At 55.5% G+C, this 13,728-nt stretch overlaps 1 protein-coding gene across 1 annotated transcript in view; it reads left to right on the plus strand.

Annotated features, from left to right (window-relative positions):
• rrp36 (ribosomal RNA processing 36) overlaps positions 1–7,460 on the plus strand; it is a 12,990-nt gene extending 5,530 nt beyond the window's left edge. Inside the window, 5 exon segments of the mRNA XM_059645406.1 lie at positions 1,235–1,501; positions 1,812–1,859; positions 1,861–1,890; positions 5,596–5,713; positions 7,131–7,460. Coding sequence (XP_059501389.1) covers positions 1,235–1,501; positions 1,812–1,859; positions 1,861–1,890; positions 5,596–5,713; positions 7,131–7,270 — 603 coding nt within the window. The 3' untranslated portion in view covers positions 7,271–7,460.
• Positions 7,461–13,728: the final 6,268 nt, after the last annotated feature.

Genomic DNA, 13,728 nt, shown 5'->3' on the forward strand with positions numbered 1-13,728 from the left:
GACACGTGGCGGGTTTTGGGGAGTGCGGGGAGGGCAGGGTGGGGTTTTGGGGGATGCGTGTTGGGGTTTGGGGTGTGCGGAGAGGGCGGGGGCTGGTTTTGGGGGGGGGCGCGGGGAGGGTGGGGTGGGTTTTGGGGAGGGCGGGGCAGGTTTTGTGGGGTGCGGGGAGGGCAGGGCTGGTTTTGGGGCCGCGGAGTGGGGTTTGGGGCGCGGGAGCGGGGGGCAGGGCTGGTTTTGGGGCCGCGGAGTGGGGTTTTGGGGGTGGGCACGCAGGGAGGGCAGGGCTGGTTTTGGGGCTGCGGTGTGGGGTTTGGGGGACGCCGGGCGGGCAGGGCTGGTTTTGGGGGCCGCGGAGTGGGGTTTGGGGGGGCGCGGCGGGCGGCAGGGCTGGTTTTGGGGGCCGCGGAGTGGGGTTTGGGGGGGCGCGGGGCGGGCAGGGCTGGTTTTGGGGGCCGCAGAGTGGGGTTTGGGGGGTGGGCACGCAGGGAGGGCAGGGCTGGTTTTGGGGCCGCGGAGTGGGGTTTGGGGGACGCCGGACGGGCAGGGCTGGTTTTGGGGGCTGCGGAGTGGGGTTTGGGGGGGCGCCGGGCGGGCAGGGCTGGTTTTGGGGGCCGCGGAGTGGGGTTTGGGGGGGCGCGGGGCGGGCAGGCCTGGTTTTGGGGGCCGCGGAGTGGGGTTTGGGGGAGTGGGCACGCAGGGAGGGCAGGGCTGGTTTTGGGGGCCGCGGAGTGGGGTTTGGGGGGGCGCGGGGCGGGCAGGGCTGGTTTTGGGGGCCGCGGAGTGGGGTTTTGGGGGTGGGCACGCAGGGAGGGCAGGGCTGGTTTTGGGGCCGCGGAGTGGGGTTTGGGGGACGCCGGACGGGCAGGGCTGGTTTTGGGGGCTGCGGAGTGGGGGTTTGGGGGGGCGCCGGGCGGGCAGGGCTGGTTTTGGGGGCCGCGGAGTGGGGTTTGGGGGGGGCGCGGGGCGGGCAGGGCTGGTTTTGGGGGGCCGCGGAGTGGGGTTTGGGGGGTGGGCACGCAGGGAGGGCAGGGCTGGTTTTGGGGCCGCGGAGTGGGGTTTGGGGGACGCCGGACGGGCAGGGGCTGGTTTTGGGGGCTGCGGAGTGGGGTTTGGGGGGGGCGCCGGGCGGGCAGGGCTGGTTTTGGGGGCCGCGGAGTGGGGTTTGGGGGGGGCGCGGGGCGGGCAGGCCTGGTTTTGGGGGCCGCGGAGTGGGGTTTGGGGGGTGGGCACGCAGGGAGGGCAGGGCTGGTTTCGGGGACGCGGAGTGTGGTTTGGGGGGGGACGCCGGACGGGCTGGCCTGGTTTTGGGGGACACGCTGTTGGGGTGCGCGGGGATGAGGCTGCTCTCTGCTGTGATTGTGGCCTCTGTGATAGGGTTACCGTTCCTGTCTTACAGGTGAGACGGGACCCGCGGTTTGACGATCTCTCTGGACAGTTCAAACCAGAAATTTATGAGAAAACCTACGCCTTCCTCTCACAGCTGAGAAACAAAGAGAAAGAAGTCAGTCATCTCTGACCCCGACCCGAAGTGCCCCGCGCGGGGGGGCGGGTGGGGGGGTAGATTTGCTGCACTACCGTCGCCCCTCGGTTTTCCTGTCCCTCCCTGTGCACAGTGTCTGTTTTCCACACCCTCGCCTTGCGTTTATCCTGGGACTGTGCGGCAACTCTGTCATTACAGTGCTATGCCAAGGGGAGGCGCTGATGGTCCTTCATTCTGTTGGTGTGTGTGTGTGCGCAGTGCACACTGGCTGGTTTAGGATGGGCGCTGAGAGACTGTTATAAAGTCCGTGCCTCCTCTCTCTCCTGTGCAGGTGATCAAGAAGAAGCTACATCAAGTCAAGGATCCAGACCAGCGAACGATGCATGCTGAAGGGCTTACTACAGAGAATGGTAGGCAGGGTGTGGGAGGGAGGCCTGGGCTACTCACCCTCCTGGCCCAGAGGAAGGTGGTGCTGAGCTGCCTCTCAGACCACAAGGCAATAAGATACCAGGGCAAGCAGGATGCTCTGTTGGATGGAGTCCAGGACTTCACCCTCAACACACAGGATAGACACACGTTTTACAGTCTGCAGCAAACAGACGGTACATTCCAGACCCTGTCCACACAAGTGAGCCTCCCCGTCTTCCTCCCCCCGCCCCCCCCCCCCCCCCCCCTTACCCACCCAAACTCACTCACTCACGTACACTGTCAGGCAGTATGTTCCAGACCCTAACCACCACCGAGTGATCCTGCAAACCACCCCCCCCACCCCGCACACACTCAGACAGTATGTTCCACCCCTAGCCACTCGCTGCCAGTCCCCTGGCCATCTGTGCCCTCTGATCTTCAGTGGTCCCCGTGGGACTGTTTCCTCCCTCACCTCTGTCTGATGGAGGCTGCCTCAATCCAGCTTTCAACAGACAACTAGAGTATAGTTTTAGAAAAGGAAGAATGGAAATTGACAGCATGGGATGGTGAGTGAGTTACTCAGTCAAACAGCTAACTCTTGTTTTCTAACTCAGGTCTAAGCTCTGCAGCCCTGCCACATCCAGGAGTGAATGGTGGTGGGCCATTAAACATCTCCCTGGAGCTGGAGGCTCCACAAATAGTGTGACCGTCACTGAATCCCACACTCTCACTGTTCGGGAGGTAGTAATTGATCAGAAACTCAACCAGACTCTCAATATAAATACAGTGGCTACAAAGTGACTGTCCAGGCCAAAGCACCCCATCCACAAACAACCACTCTCTTAACTTCAGTATCGGCAGTGTGTACCGACTACAGGGTGCTCGGTGTCGGCAGTGTGTACAGACTACAGGGCGCTCGGTGTCGGCAGTGTGTACCGACTACAGGGCGCTCGGTATCGGCAGTGTGTACCGTCTACAGGGCGCTCGGTATCGGCAGTGTGTACCGACTACAGGGCGCTCGGTATCGGCAGTGTGTACCGTCTACAGGGCGCTCGGTATCGGCAGTGTGTGTACCGTCTACAGGGCGCTCGGTATCGGCAGTGTGTACCGACTACAGGGCGCTCGGTATCGGCAGTGTGTACCGTCTACAGGGCGCTCGGTGTCGGCAGTGTGTACCGACTACAGGGCGCTCGGTGTCGGCAGTGTGTACCGTCTACAGGGCGCTCGGTATCGGCAGTGCGTACCGACTACAGGGCGCTCGGTGTCGGCAGTGCGTACCGACTACAGGGCGCTCGGTGTCGGCAGTGTGTACCGACTACAGGGCGCTCGGTGTCGGCAGTGTGTACTGTCTACAGGGCGCTCGGTGTCGGCAGTGTGTACCGACTACAGGGCACTCGGTGTCGGCAGTGTGTACCGACTACAGGGCGCTCGGTATCGGCAGTGTGTACCGTCTACAGGGCGCTCGGGTGTCGGCAGTGTGTACTGTCTACAGGGCGCTCGGTGTCGGCAGTGTGTACTGTCTACAGGGCGCTCGGAGTCGGCAGTGTGTACCGACTACAGGGCGCTCGGAGTCGGCAGTGTGTACCGACTACAGGGCGCTCGGTGTCGGCAGTGTGTACCGTCTACAGGGCGCTCGGAATCGGCAGTGTGTACCGACTACAGGGCGCTTGGTCTCGGCAGTGTGTACCGACTACAGGGCGCTCGGTATCGGCAGTGTGTACCGTCTACAGGGCGCTCGGTGTCGGCAGTGTGTACCGACTACAAGGCGCTCGGTGTCGGCAGTGTGTACCGACTACAGGGCGCTCGGTGTTGGCAGTGTGTACCGTCTACAGGGCGCTCGGAATCGGCAGTGCGTACCGACTACAGGGCGCTCGGTGTCGGCAGTGTGTACCGACTACAGGGCGCTCTGTATCGGCAGTGTGTACCGACTACAGGGCGCTCGGTGTCGGCAGTGTGTACCGTCTACAGGGCGCTCGGAGTCCGGCAGTGTGTACCGTCTACAGGGCGCTCGGTGTCGGCAGTGTGTACCGTCTACAGGGCGCTCGGTGTCGGCAGGTGTGTACTGTCTACAGGGCGCTCGGAATCGGCAGTGTGTACCGACTACAGGGCGCTCGGAATCGGCAGTGTGTACCGACTACAGGGCGCTCGGTGTCGGCAGTGTGTACTGTCTACAGGGCGCTTGGTATCGGCAGTGTGTACCGACTACAGGGCGCTCGGTATCGGCAGTGTGTACCGTCTACAGGGCGCTCGGTGTCGGCAGTGTGTACCGACTACAGGGCGCTCGGTGTCGGCAGTGTGTACAGACTACAGGGCGCTCGGAATCGGCAGTGTGTACCGTCTACAGGGCGCTCGGAATCGGCAGTGTGTACCGACTACAGGGCGCTTGGTATCGGCAGTGCGTACCGACTACAGGGCGCTCGGTATCGGCAGTGTGTACCGACTACAGGGCGCTCGGTATCGGCAGTGTGTACCGACTACAGGGCGCTCGGTATCGGCAGTGTGTACCGACTACAGGGCGCTCTGTGTCGGGCAGTGTGTACAGACTACAGGGCGCTCGGTGTCGGCAGTGTGTACCGTCTACAGGGCGCTCGGTGTCGGCAGTGTGTACCGTCTACAGGGCGCTCGGTGTCGGCAGTGTGTACCGTCTACAGGGCGCTCGGTGTCGGCAGTGTGTACAGACTACAGGGCGCTCGGTGTCGGCAGTGTGTACCGTCTACAGGGCGCTCGGTATCGGCAGTGTGTACAGACTACAGGGCGCTCGGTGTCGGCAGTGTGTACCGTCTACAGGGCGCTCGGTGTTGGCAGTGTGTACCGTCTCCAAGATGCACTGCAGGCATTCACCAAAGATCCTCAGATCCCACGACCACTTCCATCTGGAGGGATCAGTGCAGCAGATACATGGGAACACCGCCCCCTGCAGGTTCCCCTCCAAGCCCCTCACTGTCCTGACTTGGGAATTTATTGCTGTTCCTTCATTGTCGCTGGGTTAAAATCTTGGAATCCCCTCCCTCAGCGCGTTGTGGGTCAACCCCCCGCAGGAGGACTGCAGCGGGTCAGGAAGGCAGCTCCCCCCGACCTTCTCAAGGGCTCCCCGGAATGGGTACAATATGCTGACCCAGCCAGCGACACCCTCCATCCATCAGTGATTATTAAAATAACTGACGACTGAGAGATTTTCCTGTTTACCCGTTAGGTTACATTTGTGTGCCCTCAATCCTCCAGTGTGATCAGTTTCACTTCAGACTTGCTGTGAATTTAAACGCGTTCATCAAATCTCCCCTCTGCTGTCTCCATGGAAAGCAATCCCAGCCTCTGCAGCCTGTTCCCAATTCCTGGAAATCGATCTCACCCTGTTTCTGTGTTAATGACAGCAGCTTTGTTATACAGGGCCCTTTCTCAGGATTTGTGGACATTATGTCACTCCTGCTCTCTCACTGCTGTCTTTTTCTCTTCCTTGTTGACATGTCTCTTCAGCCAGTACAGGTGAAGCTTTACCTCGTATCTAACCCCGTGCTGTCCCTGCCCTGGGGGTGTTTGATGGGAATAGCTGGAAAGGATGAGCTTCCCACATGGTGATTTAACATGACTGAGTGCAGTGTGATCACTGATGTAGAGGAGAGGCTACGTGTGAGATGACCCTGTCACTGCTGGTCAGTACCTTCTGCAGATTAACTGTGCTGACCATTTCTCTGGCCTTTCTTTGACAGACCCAGCAGGACGAGGCTGAAAGCAAGAAACGCAAGCAGCGAGAGAGACTGCTGGAGTTCAAGCGGAAACAGAGGGAGCGTGTGCAGCAAGGCAGCAGACCGTACTTCCTCAAGAAATGTAAGATCACAATAAACAGCAGTCACCTTGCTCCAACATTTCACACAACACAATAGCACATTCTCACAGGGGTACACTCCCACACACACACACACTCCCGCACACACACTGACTCTCACTGGGGTACAGTCCCACACACACACACACACTGACTCTCACTGGGGTACAGTCCCACACACACACACACTGACTCTCACTGGGGTACAGTCCCACACACACACACACTGACTCTCACTGGGGTACAGTCCCACACACACACTGACTCTCACTGGGGTACACTCCCACACACACTGACTCTCACTGGGGTACAGTCCCACACACACACACACTGACTCTCACTGGGGTACAGTCCCACACACACACTGACTCTCACTGGGGTACAGTCCCACACACACACACACTGACTCTCACTGGGGTACAGTCCCACACACACACACACTGACTCTCACTGGGGTACACTCCCACACACACACTGACTCTCACTGGGGTACACTCCCACACACACACTGACTCTCACTGGGGTACAGTCCCATACACACACTGACTCTCACTGGGGTACAGTCCCACACACACACTGACTCTCACTGGGTTACAGTCCCACACACACACTGACTCTCACTGGGGTACACTCCCACACACACACTGACTCTCACTGGGGTACAGTCCCACACACACACTGACTCTCACTGGGGTACACTCCCACTCAGACACTGACTCTCACTGGGGTACAGTCCCACACACACACTGACTCTCACTGGGGTACAGTCCCACACACACACTGACTCTCACTGGGGTACAGTCCTACACACACACTGACTCTCACTGGGGTACTCTCCCACACACACACTGACTCTCACTGGGGTACACTCCCCCACACACACACTGACTCTCACTGGGGTACAGTCGCACACACACACTGACTCTCACTGGGGTACAGTCGCACACACACACTGACTCTCACTGGGGTACAGTCCCACACACACACTGACTCTCACTGGGGTACAGTCCCACACACACACTGACTCTCACTGGGGTACAGTCCCACACACACACTGACTCTCACTGGGGTACAGTCCCACACACACACTGACTCTCACTGGGGTACACTCCCACACACACACTGACTCTCACTGGGGTACAGTCCCACACACACTGACTCTCACTGGGGTATAGTCCCACACACACACTGACTCTCACTGGGGTACACTCGCACACACACACACTGACTCTCACTGGGGTACACTCCCACACACACACTGACTCTCACTGGGTTACTGTCCCGCACACACACACTGACTCTCACTGGGGTATGGGGTCCCGTGCTCTGAATCCTACAGTGTTAGCTGTGTCACTGTACGGTTCACTTTCAGTTTGAACTCTACATGTAACTGTGGTCCATGTTGATTCATCCTCACAGCTGAACAGCGGAAGCTGGATTTGGCTGAAAAATACGTTGAGCTGAAGAAAACTGGCCAGTTGGAAAGGTTTCTTGGTAAGAAGAGGAGGAGAAATGCTCAGAAAGACCGCAGCAGGTTACCTGGGAAGAAATCACAATGATCTCTATACTGGAATAGCTCAGGAAATCTGGAACCTCACTGACATTGCTCTGTGACTGAGCTTATTTATATAACGTCGGGGTTTCCCTGCTCATGCTGGCTGCCCCCCCTCAGTCTTCACTGGCGCTGAGGGTCTGATTCTGTTTTGTACCTGTTTGTATATAATTTCAGTAAATGGCTGTTCATTCACACCTTTCTGTCTGTTCCCTTTTTGTCAGAATCAGATTATGTACCGTACTACAGTGAGGGAGACCACTATTCCGTAATCCGATCTACATATTCCTTTCTGTTTTGCGCTTTTATCCAGCTTCTCCCACTGCCTGTGGCAGATCTCTGATGAGCCCTTCATCTTCTCCTGCCCCTCAATGGAAAACAACTCCTCTGTGTTTATCATACCAAACACCTCACTACAAATACTGAGGGGAATTATTCACCGTCTGAAACTCAAAGGGTCACGTCCTCCACTTGGGAATGAATGAGATTCTCGGTGAGGAAACATCCTCCTCTCTGAGGAAATTGCCATACTAACAGCTCATAGAATGGTGTGGTCCAGTCTGATGCTAACAAACCGTCTCTCTCGCATTTTTATTTACATTTAAAACCCACCTCGATGATATACTTCAAATTCGAGTGTGCTACACCTCACTGGGGTAGTGCGCTAGAAATCAAATCCCGTTATTCCAGCTATCGTCCTCGAGGTTTAAAGTTTTATAAGATATTCAGAATTTCCCTTTGACCTCTCTTTTTAACCCAAGTTGACAGCCCAGGGTCAGAATGACTGTTTGTTCTGCGTGGGTCAGCAGTTATAATGTTGTCTTTGTTAGGGCTTTAACCCCTCAAACTCTCCCCCACCCCCCCACCCCCAACAGACAGACACACAACCGGGGGAAAAGAGATGTGGGTGTCATGGGCAGAGGGGAAGATTGTGACAGACAGTGGTATATAACAAATAGGAACAGGAAAAGACCATTTGGCCCCTTGAAATTGCTACACCATTCAGCAGGCTCCTGCTTGATCTGACATTCCTAAATCTACTGTGCCTCCACAGTTTACCACATGCCTCTCCCCTTCACTGCTACTCACCCCTATGCTTCTCCTCCTGTTTCACCTCTCCAATTCTTCCCTACCCTGGCACCAGTCTGTCGCTCCAGACCCTCCCTGCATCAGTTGATGCTTCCCCTGTGGTCCCTGCTACTGAGTGTGGGGTTTGACCTCAGTGTCTCTCTCCATGTGCCCCACTCGCCAGCAGTGAAGCTGCAGGGCTGCCTGAGGCGGTAGGGCAACCCCAAGCCTGAGGGAGGGCGGTACATGCCCCATACTGTGATGGTAGGGGAGAAAGAGCGGTCAGTATAATTGAGGCATTCTGGGAAGAGTATCCCGTGGTCAGTATCGCAGTGAGGCATTCTGGGATGTGTGTTCCGTGGTCAGTATCGCAGTGCGGCATTCTGGGATGTGTGTCCTGTGGTCAGTATCGGTGTGAGGCATTCTGGGAAGTGTGTCCCATGGTCAGCATCTGTTTAAAAATACAAGTTACGTAGTGTCTCTACAGTGCGGAAAGAGGCCATTTAGCCCATCGAATCTGCACTGACCCTCTGAAGAGCATTCCAAGTCATTCCCATTTGCCATAGTTAGCACACCCAGCCTGCACATCTCTGAACACGATGGGGTAATTTAGCATAGCCAATCCAGCCTACCAGAGCACCAGGAGGAAACCCCACTGATATACTGCATCTGCTATACCCAGTGTGGCTTCCTCTACGTTGGGGAAACCAAGCGGAGGCTTGGGGACTGCTTTGCAGAACACCTCCGCTCGGTTCGCAATAAACAACTGCACCTCCCAGTCGCGAACCATTTCCACTCCCCCTCCCATTCCACAGACGACATGTCCATCCTGGGCCTCCTGCACTGCCACAATGATGCCACCCAAAGGTTGCAGGAACAGCAACTCATATTCCGCCTGGGAACCCTGCAGCCCAATGGTATCAATGTGGGCTTCACCAGCTTCAAAATCTCCCCTTCCCCCACCGCATCCTAAAACCAGCCCAGTTTGTCCCCTCCCCCCACTGCATCACTAAACCAGCCCAGCCTGTCTCTGCCTCCCTAACCTGTTCTTCCTCTCACCCATCCCCTCCTCCCACCCCAAGCCGCACCTCCATTTCCTACCGACTAACCTCATCCCACCCCCTTGACCTGTCCGTCCTCCCTGGATTGACCTATCCCCTCCCTACCTCCCGACCTATACTCACCTCCACAGGCTCCATCCCCGTCTCTTTGATCTGTCTGTTTCCTCTCTCCCAATCTTCTCCTCTATCCACCTTCTATCCGCCTCCCCCTTTCTCCCTATTTATTTCAGAACCCTCTTCCCTCTCCCATTTCTGATAAAGGGTCTCAGCCCGAAATGTCAGTTTTCCTGCTCCTCTGATGCTGCTTGGCCTGTTGTGTTCATCCAGCTCCACACTTTGTATATCGTAGAAAAAGACCCATTTATTCCTGAGAGGCAGGCAGTGACTAGTGGGGTACCACAGAGGTCAGTGCTTAGGCCCCAGCGATTCACAATATATATTACTGATGTAGATGTGGGAACTATGTGTAATATCTCCAAGCTAGCAGACAGCACAAGGCTGGGTGGGAGGGTGCAGCGATGTCTCGGTGTGATTTGGACAGGCTGAGGGAGTGGGTAAATACACAGCAGATACAGTATAATGTGGATAAATGTGAGATGGGATCAGGAAGGCAGATTATGATCTGAATGGTGATGGATTGGGAAAGGGGGAGGTGCAGTGATACCTGGGTGTCCCTATATCCCAGTCACTGAAAGTAAGCACGCAGGTGCAGCAGGGGGTGAGGAAGGTCAATGGGATGTTGGTCTTTGTAGTGAGAGGAGTTGAGTACAGGAGAGGGATGTCTTGCTGCAATGATACAGGGCCTCAGTGAGACCACACCTGGAATCCTGATCTCCTCATGTGAGGAAGGATGTTCTGGTGATGGAGGGAGTGCAGCAAAGATTTCCCAGACTGAGTCCTGGGATGGCAGGACTGATGTACAGAGAGAGACTGGAGCAGTTAGGATTATATTCACTGGAGTTTAGAAGAATGATGCCGGCGACGGCGGGGTGGGGTGGGATCTCATAGAAAGCTATAAAATTCTAACAGGATTAAGCAGGGTAAACACTGCGATAATGTTCCCGATACTGGGGGAGCCTAGCCCCGGGGCTCACAGTCTAAGGATATGGAATAGGCCATTGAGGGCTGAGAGAAGAGGAAATATCTTCACCCAGAGAGTGGGGAGCCTGTGGAATCCTCTGCTTTAGGAAGCGGTTGAGCCCAAATTATTGAATGTTTATAAGGATGAGTTACGTTTAGTTCTTAGGGCTGAAGGGATTGAAGGGTATGGGGGGAGAAAGTGGGACCAGGGGCCTGGTCTGGATGACCAGCTGTGATGATATTGAATGGTACAAAAGATTCAAAGTGCAGAATGGCCTACTCCTATTTTCTACATCTCATTGTTTCCGTTTTTCTCTCAATGCTTCTGTCCCTTGCTCTCCCACTCTATGTGGCTCACTCTTACTTTCTTTAGCTATAGCTCTCTCTCTCTCTCTCTCCCTCTCTCTCTCTCTCTCTTTCTCTCTCTCTCTCTGGGTCTCTGTCTCTCTCTGCATCTCTCTCTGGGTCTCCGTCTATCTCTCTGGGTCTCCATCTCTCACTCTGTCTCTCTGGGTATCCCTCTATCTGGGTCTCCCTTGCTCTCTGTCTCTGGGTTTCCCTCTCTCTCTATCTCTCTGGGTCTCTCTTACTCTCTGTCTCTGTTCTCTCTCTCTCTCTCTATCTCTCTCTCTCTCTATCTCGCACTCTGTTTTTCTCTCTGTGGGTCTCCCTATCTCTCTCTCTGTCTCTCACTCATGTCTCTCCCTCTCTTTGCTGTGATTCTGTCTCTGGGTGTCTCTCTCTCTCTCTCTCTTTCTGGATCTCTCTCACTCTCTGGGTCTGTCTGGGGGTGCCTGTGTGTGTGTGGACCTGGGGGTGGCGGGGGGCGCGGTCTGTGTGTATGGACCTGGGGGTGGGGTGTTGTGTGTGTGGACCTGGGGGTGGCAGGGGGGTTCTGTGTGTGTGGACCTGGGGGTGGAAGGGGGGGTCTGTGTGTGTGGGCCTGGGGGTGGAAGGGGGGGTCTGTGTGTGTGGACCTGGGGGTGGAAGGGGGGGTGTGTGTGTGTGGGCCTGGGGGTGGAAGGGGGGGTCTGTGTGTGTGGACCTGGGGGTGGAAGGGGGGGGTCTGTGTGTGTGGGCCTGGGGGTGGGGGGTGGTGTCTATGTATGTGGGCCTGGGGGTGGGGGGTGATGTCTGTGTGTGAGGACCTGGGGGTGGCAGGGGTGGTCTGTGTGTGTGGACCTGGGGGTGGGGTGTCTGTGTGTGTGGACCTGGGAGTGGCAGGGGGTGTCTGTGTATGGACCTGGGGGGTTGTGTTGGGGGTCAGTGGGTTCTGTGTGTACCGCCCCACAGTGGGGGTGAGCGGGTGTCTGTGTGTGTGCGGCCCTGGGGTGGGGGGTGGTGTCTGTGTGTGTGTGGCCCTGGGGTGGGGGGCGCGGAAGGGCAGAGGTTTTCTTTCATTTCCCTGGGAACCAGCAGCTATCCCATTTCCAATCCCAACCTCTTTGCAGTCTCAATCCCAATCCCATTCTCACTCCCAGTCCTCTTAATCCCTTCCCAATTCTAATCACAGTCCCTTCCCATTCCAGGGAACCAGTAGCTATCCCAGTCCCATTCCCAGTCCCAGTCCCTTCACCAGCCAAAAACAACCTTCTACCCATTCCAGGGAACCAGTAGATAACCCCATCCCAACTCCAGTCCATTCCCATTCCCAGTTTCTTCCCATTCCTAGGAACCAGCAGATAACCCCATTCCAATTCCAGTCTAGGGAGTCCTTTCCCAGTCCCAAATCTGGTCCCTTCCCAGTCCTGGGAGCCAGCAAACTGTACAGCCAAACAGCAGAAAAGCGGGAAGGGTCGCTGATTGGCACTGCTTTCTCACTGCACCAGGGACCTGGGTTCAATCCCTTATCGGGTGACTGTGTGGAGTTTGCACATTCTCCCTGTGTCGGCATGTGTTTCCTCTGGGTGCTCCAGTTTCCTCCCACAGTCCAAAGATGTGCAGGCTAGGTGGATCGGCCATGGGAAATTGTCCATAATGCTCAGGGGTGTGTGGGTTTGGTGCGTCAGCCATGTGAAATACAGAGGGGGGGAATGGGTCTGAGTGGGAATGCTCTTCAGAGGGTCAGTGTGGACTCAGTGAGCTGAATGATCCACACTGTTGGGATTGTATGGATGCCAGATCCCATCACCCTCTGAGTGGAAAAGGTGTTCCTCTCAAAGTTTCACTTTAAAATTCTATCTGTCTCTTATTGACCCTCTGTCTAAGAGGAACAGCAGCTTTCCATGCCCCTCATAAACTTATAGACCTCCAACAGTCCCTCCTCAACCCTCTCTGCTCTAAGGACAAAACCTGAGCTGAAATGTTGCATCCCAGGCAACATCCTGGTGAATCTCCTCTGCAGCCCCTCCAGTGCAATCACATCCTTCCTAAAGTGTGGAGACCAGAACTGTACACGGTATTCCAGCTGTGACTGAAACAAAGTCCTCTCCAGCTCCAACATCACCTCCCTGTTCTCTCAATCCATGCCATCACTGATAAAGGCAAGTGTCCCATATTCCTTCTGAACTCTCCGATTAATCTGTCCTGCCACCTTCAGGAATGTGTGGGCAATCATCCCAAGATCCCTCTGTCCCTGAGTTTCCTCGCGTCCCAGACACTAATGGTGCAGCATATGCAGTGGGCTCAACATCTTAAGATCTGAAAGGTCTTACAGGACCCTTGGAGGAGGGAACTGGGAAATTGATGGTGAGGAAACAGGGAAGTGGCAGATCATTTACACCAATGTTTTGAATCAGACTTCATGCTGGAGAACATTACAAATATCCTAAAGATAACCAGACAAGCAAGATGCTGATGTGAGGAAAGGAATTATAACAGTCTCTAGCATGAGAGATAAGTGTTTAACAAACTAATGAGACACAAGGCAGATAAATCCCCAGGATCAGATGGCCTACATCCAAGGACTTTCAACGATGTGGCTGTAGAGAGAGAGAGAGGAGGCATTGGTCAAAATATTCTAGCTCCATTGTGACAGTACTGTTCAAAAAGGGAGGGAGTGAGAGAGCAAGAAACTATCGATCAGTTAGACTAACAAGTTACTGTGAAAATGCTAGGGTCCTTTACTGAGGAAGAAATAGGTCATTTAGAAAAGCTTAACACGATCAAACAGAGCCACCATGGTTTCATGGACAAGGAGTCATTAATTAAAGTTCATTTAGGGTCTAATAAGCAGGTCAATACAGGGGATCTGTTAGATGTAGTGTATTTGGATTTCCAGGAGGTATTTAAGAAAGTGCCACATTATTATTGCACA

This window comes from Stegostoma tigrinum, chromosome 4 (assembly GCF_030684315.1).
Source record: "Stegostoma tigrinum isolate sSteTig4 chromosome 4, sSteTig4.hap1, whole genome shotgun sequence".
Taxonomy (NCBI): domain Eukaryota; kingdom Metazoa; phylum Chordata; class Chondrichthyes; order Orectolobiformes; family Stegostomatidae; genus Stegostoma; species Stegostoma tigrinum.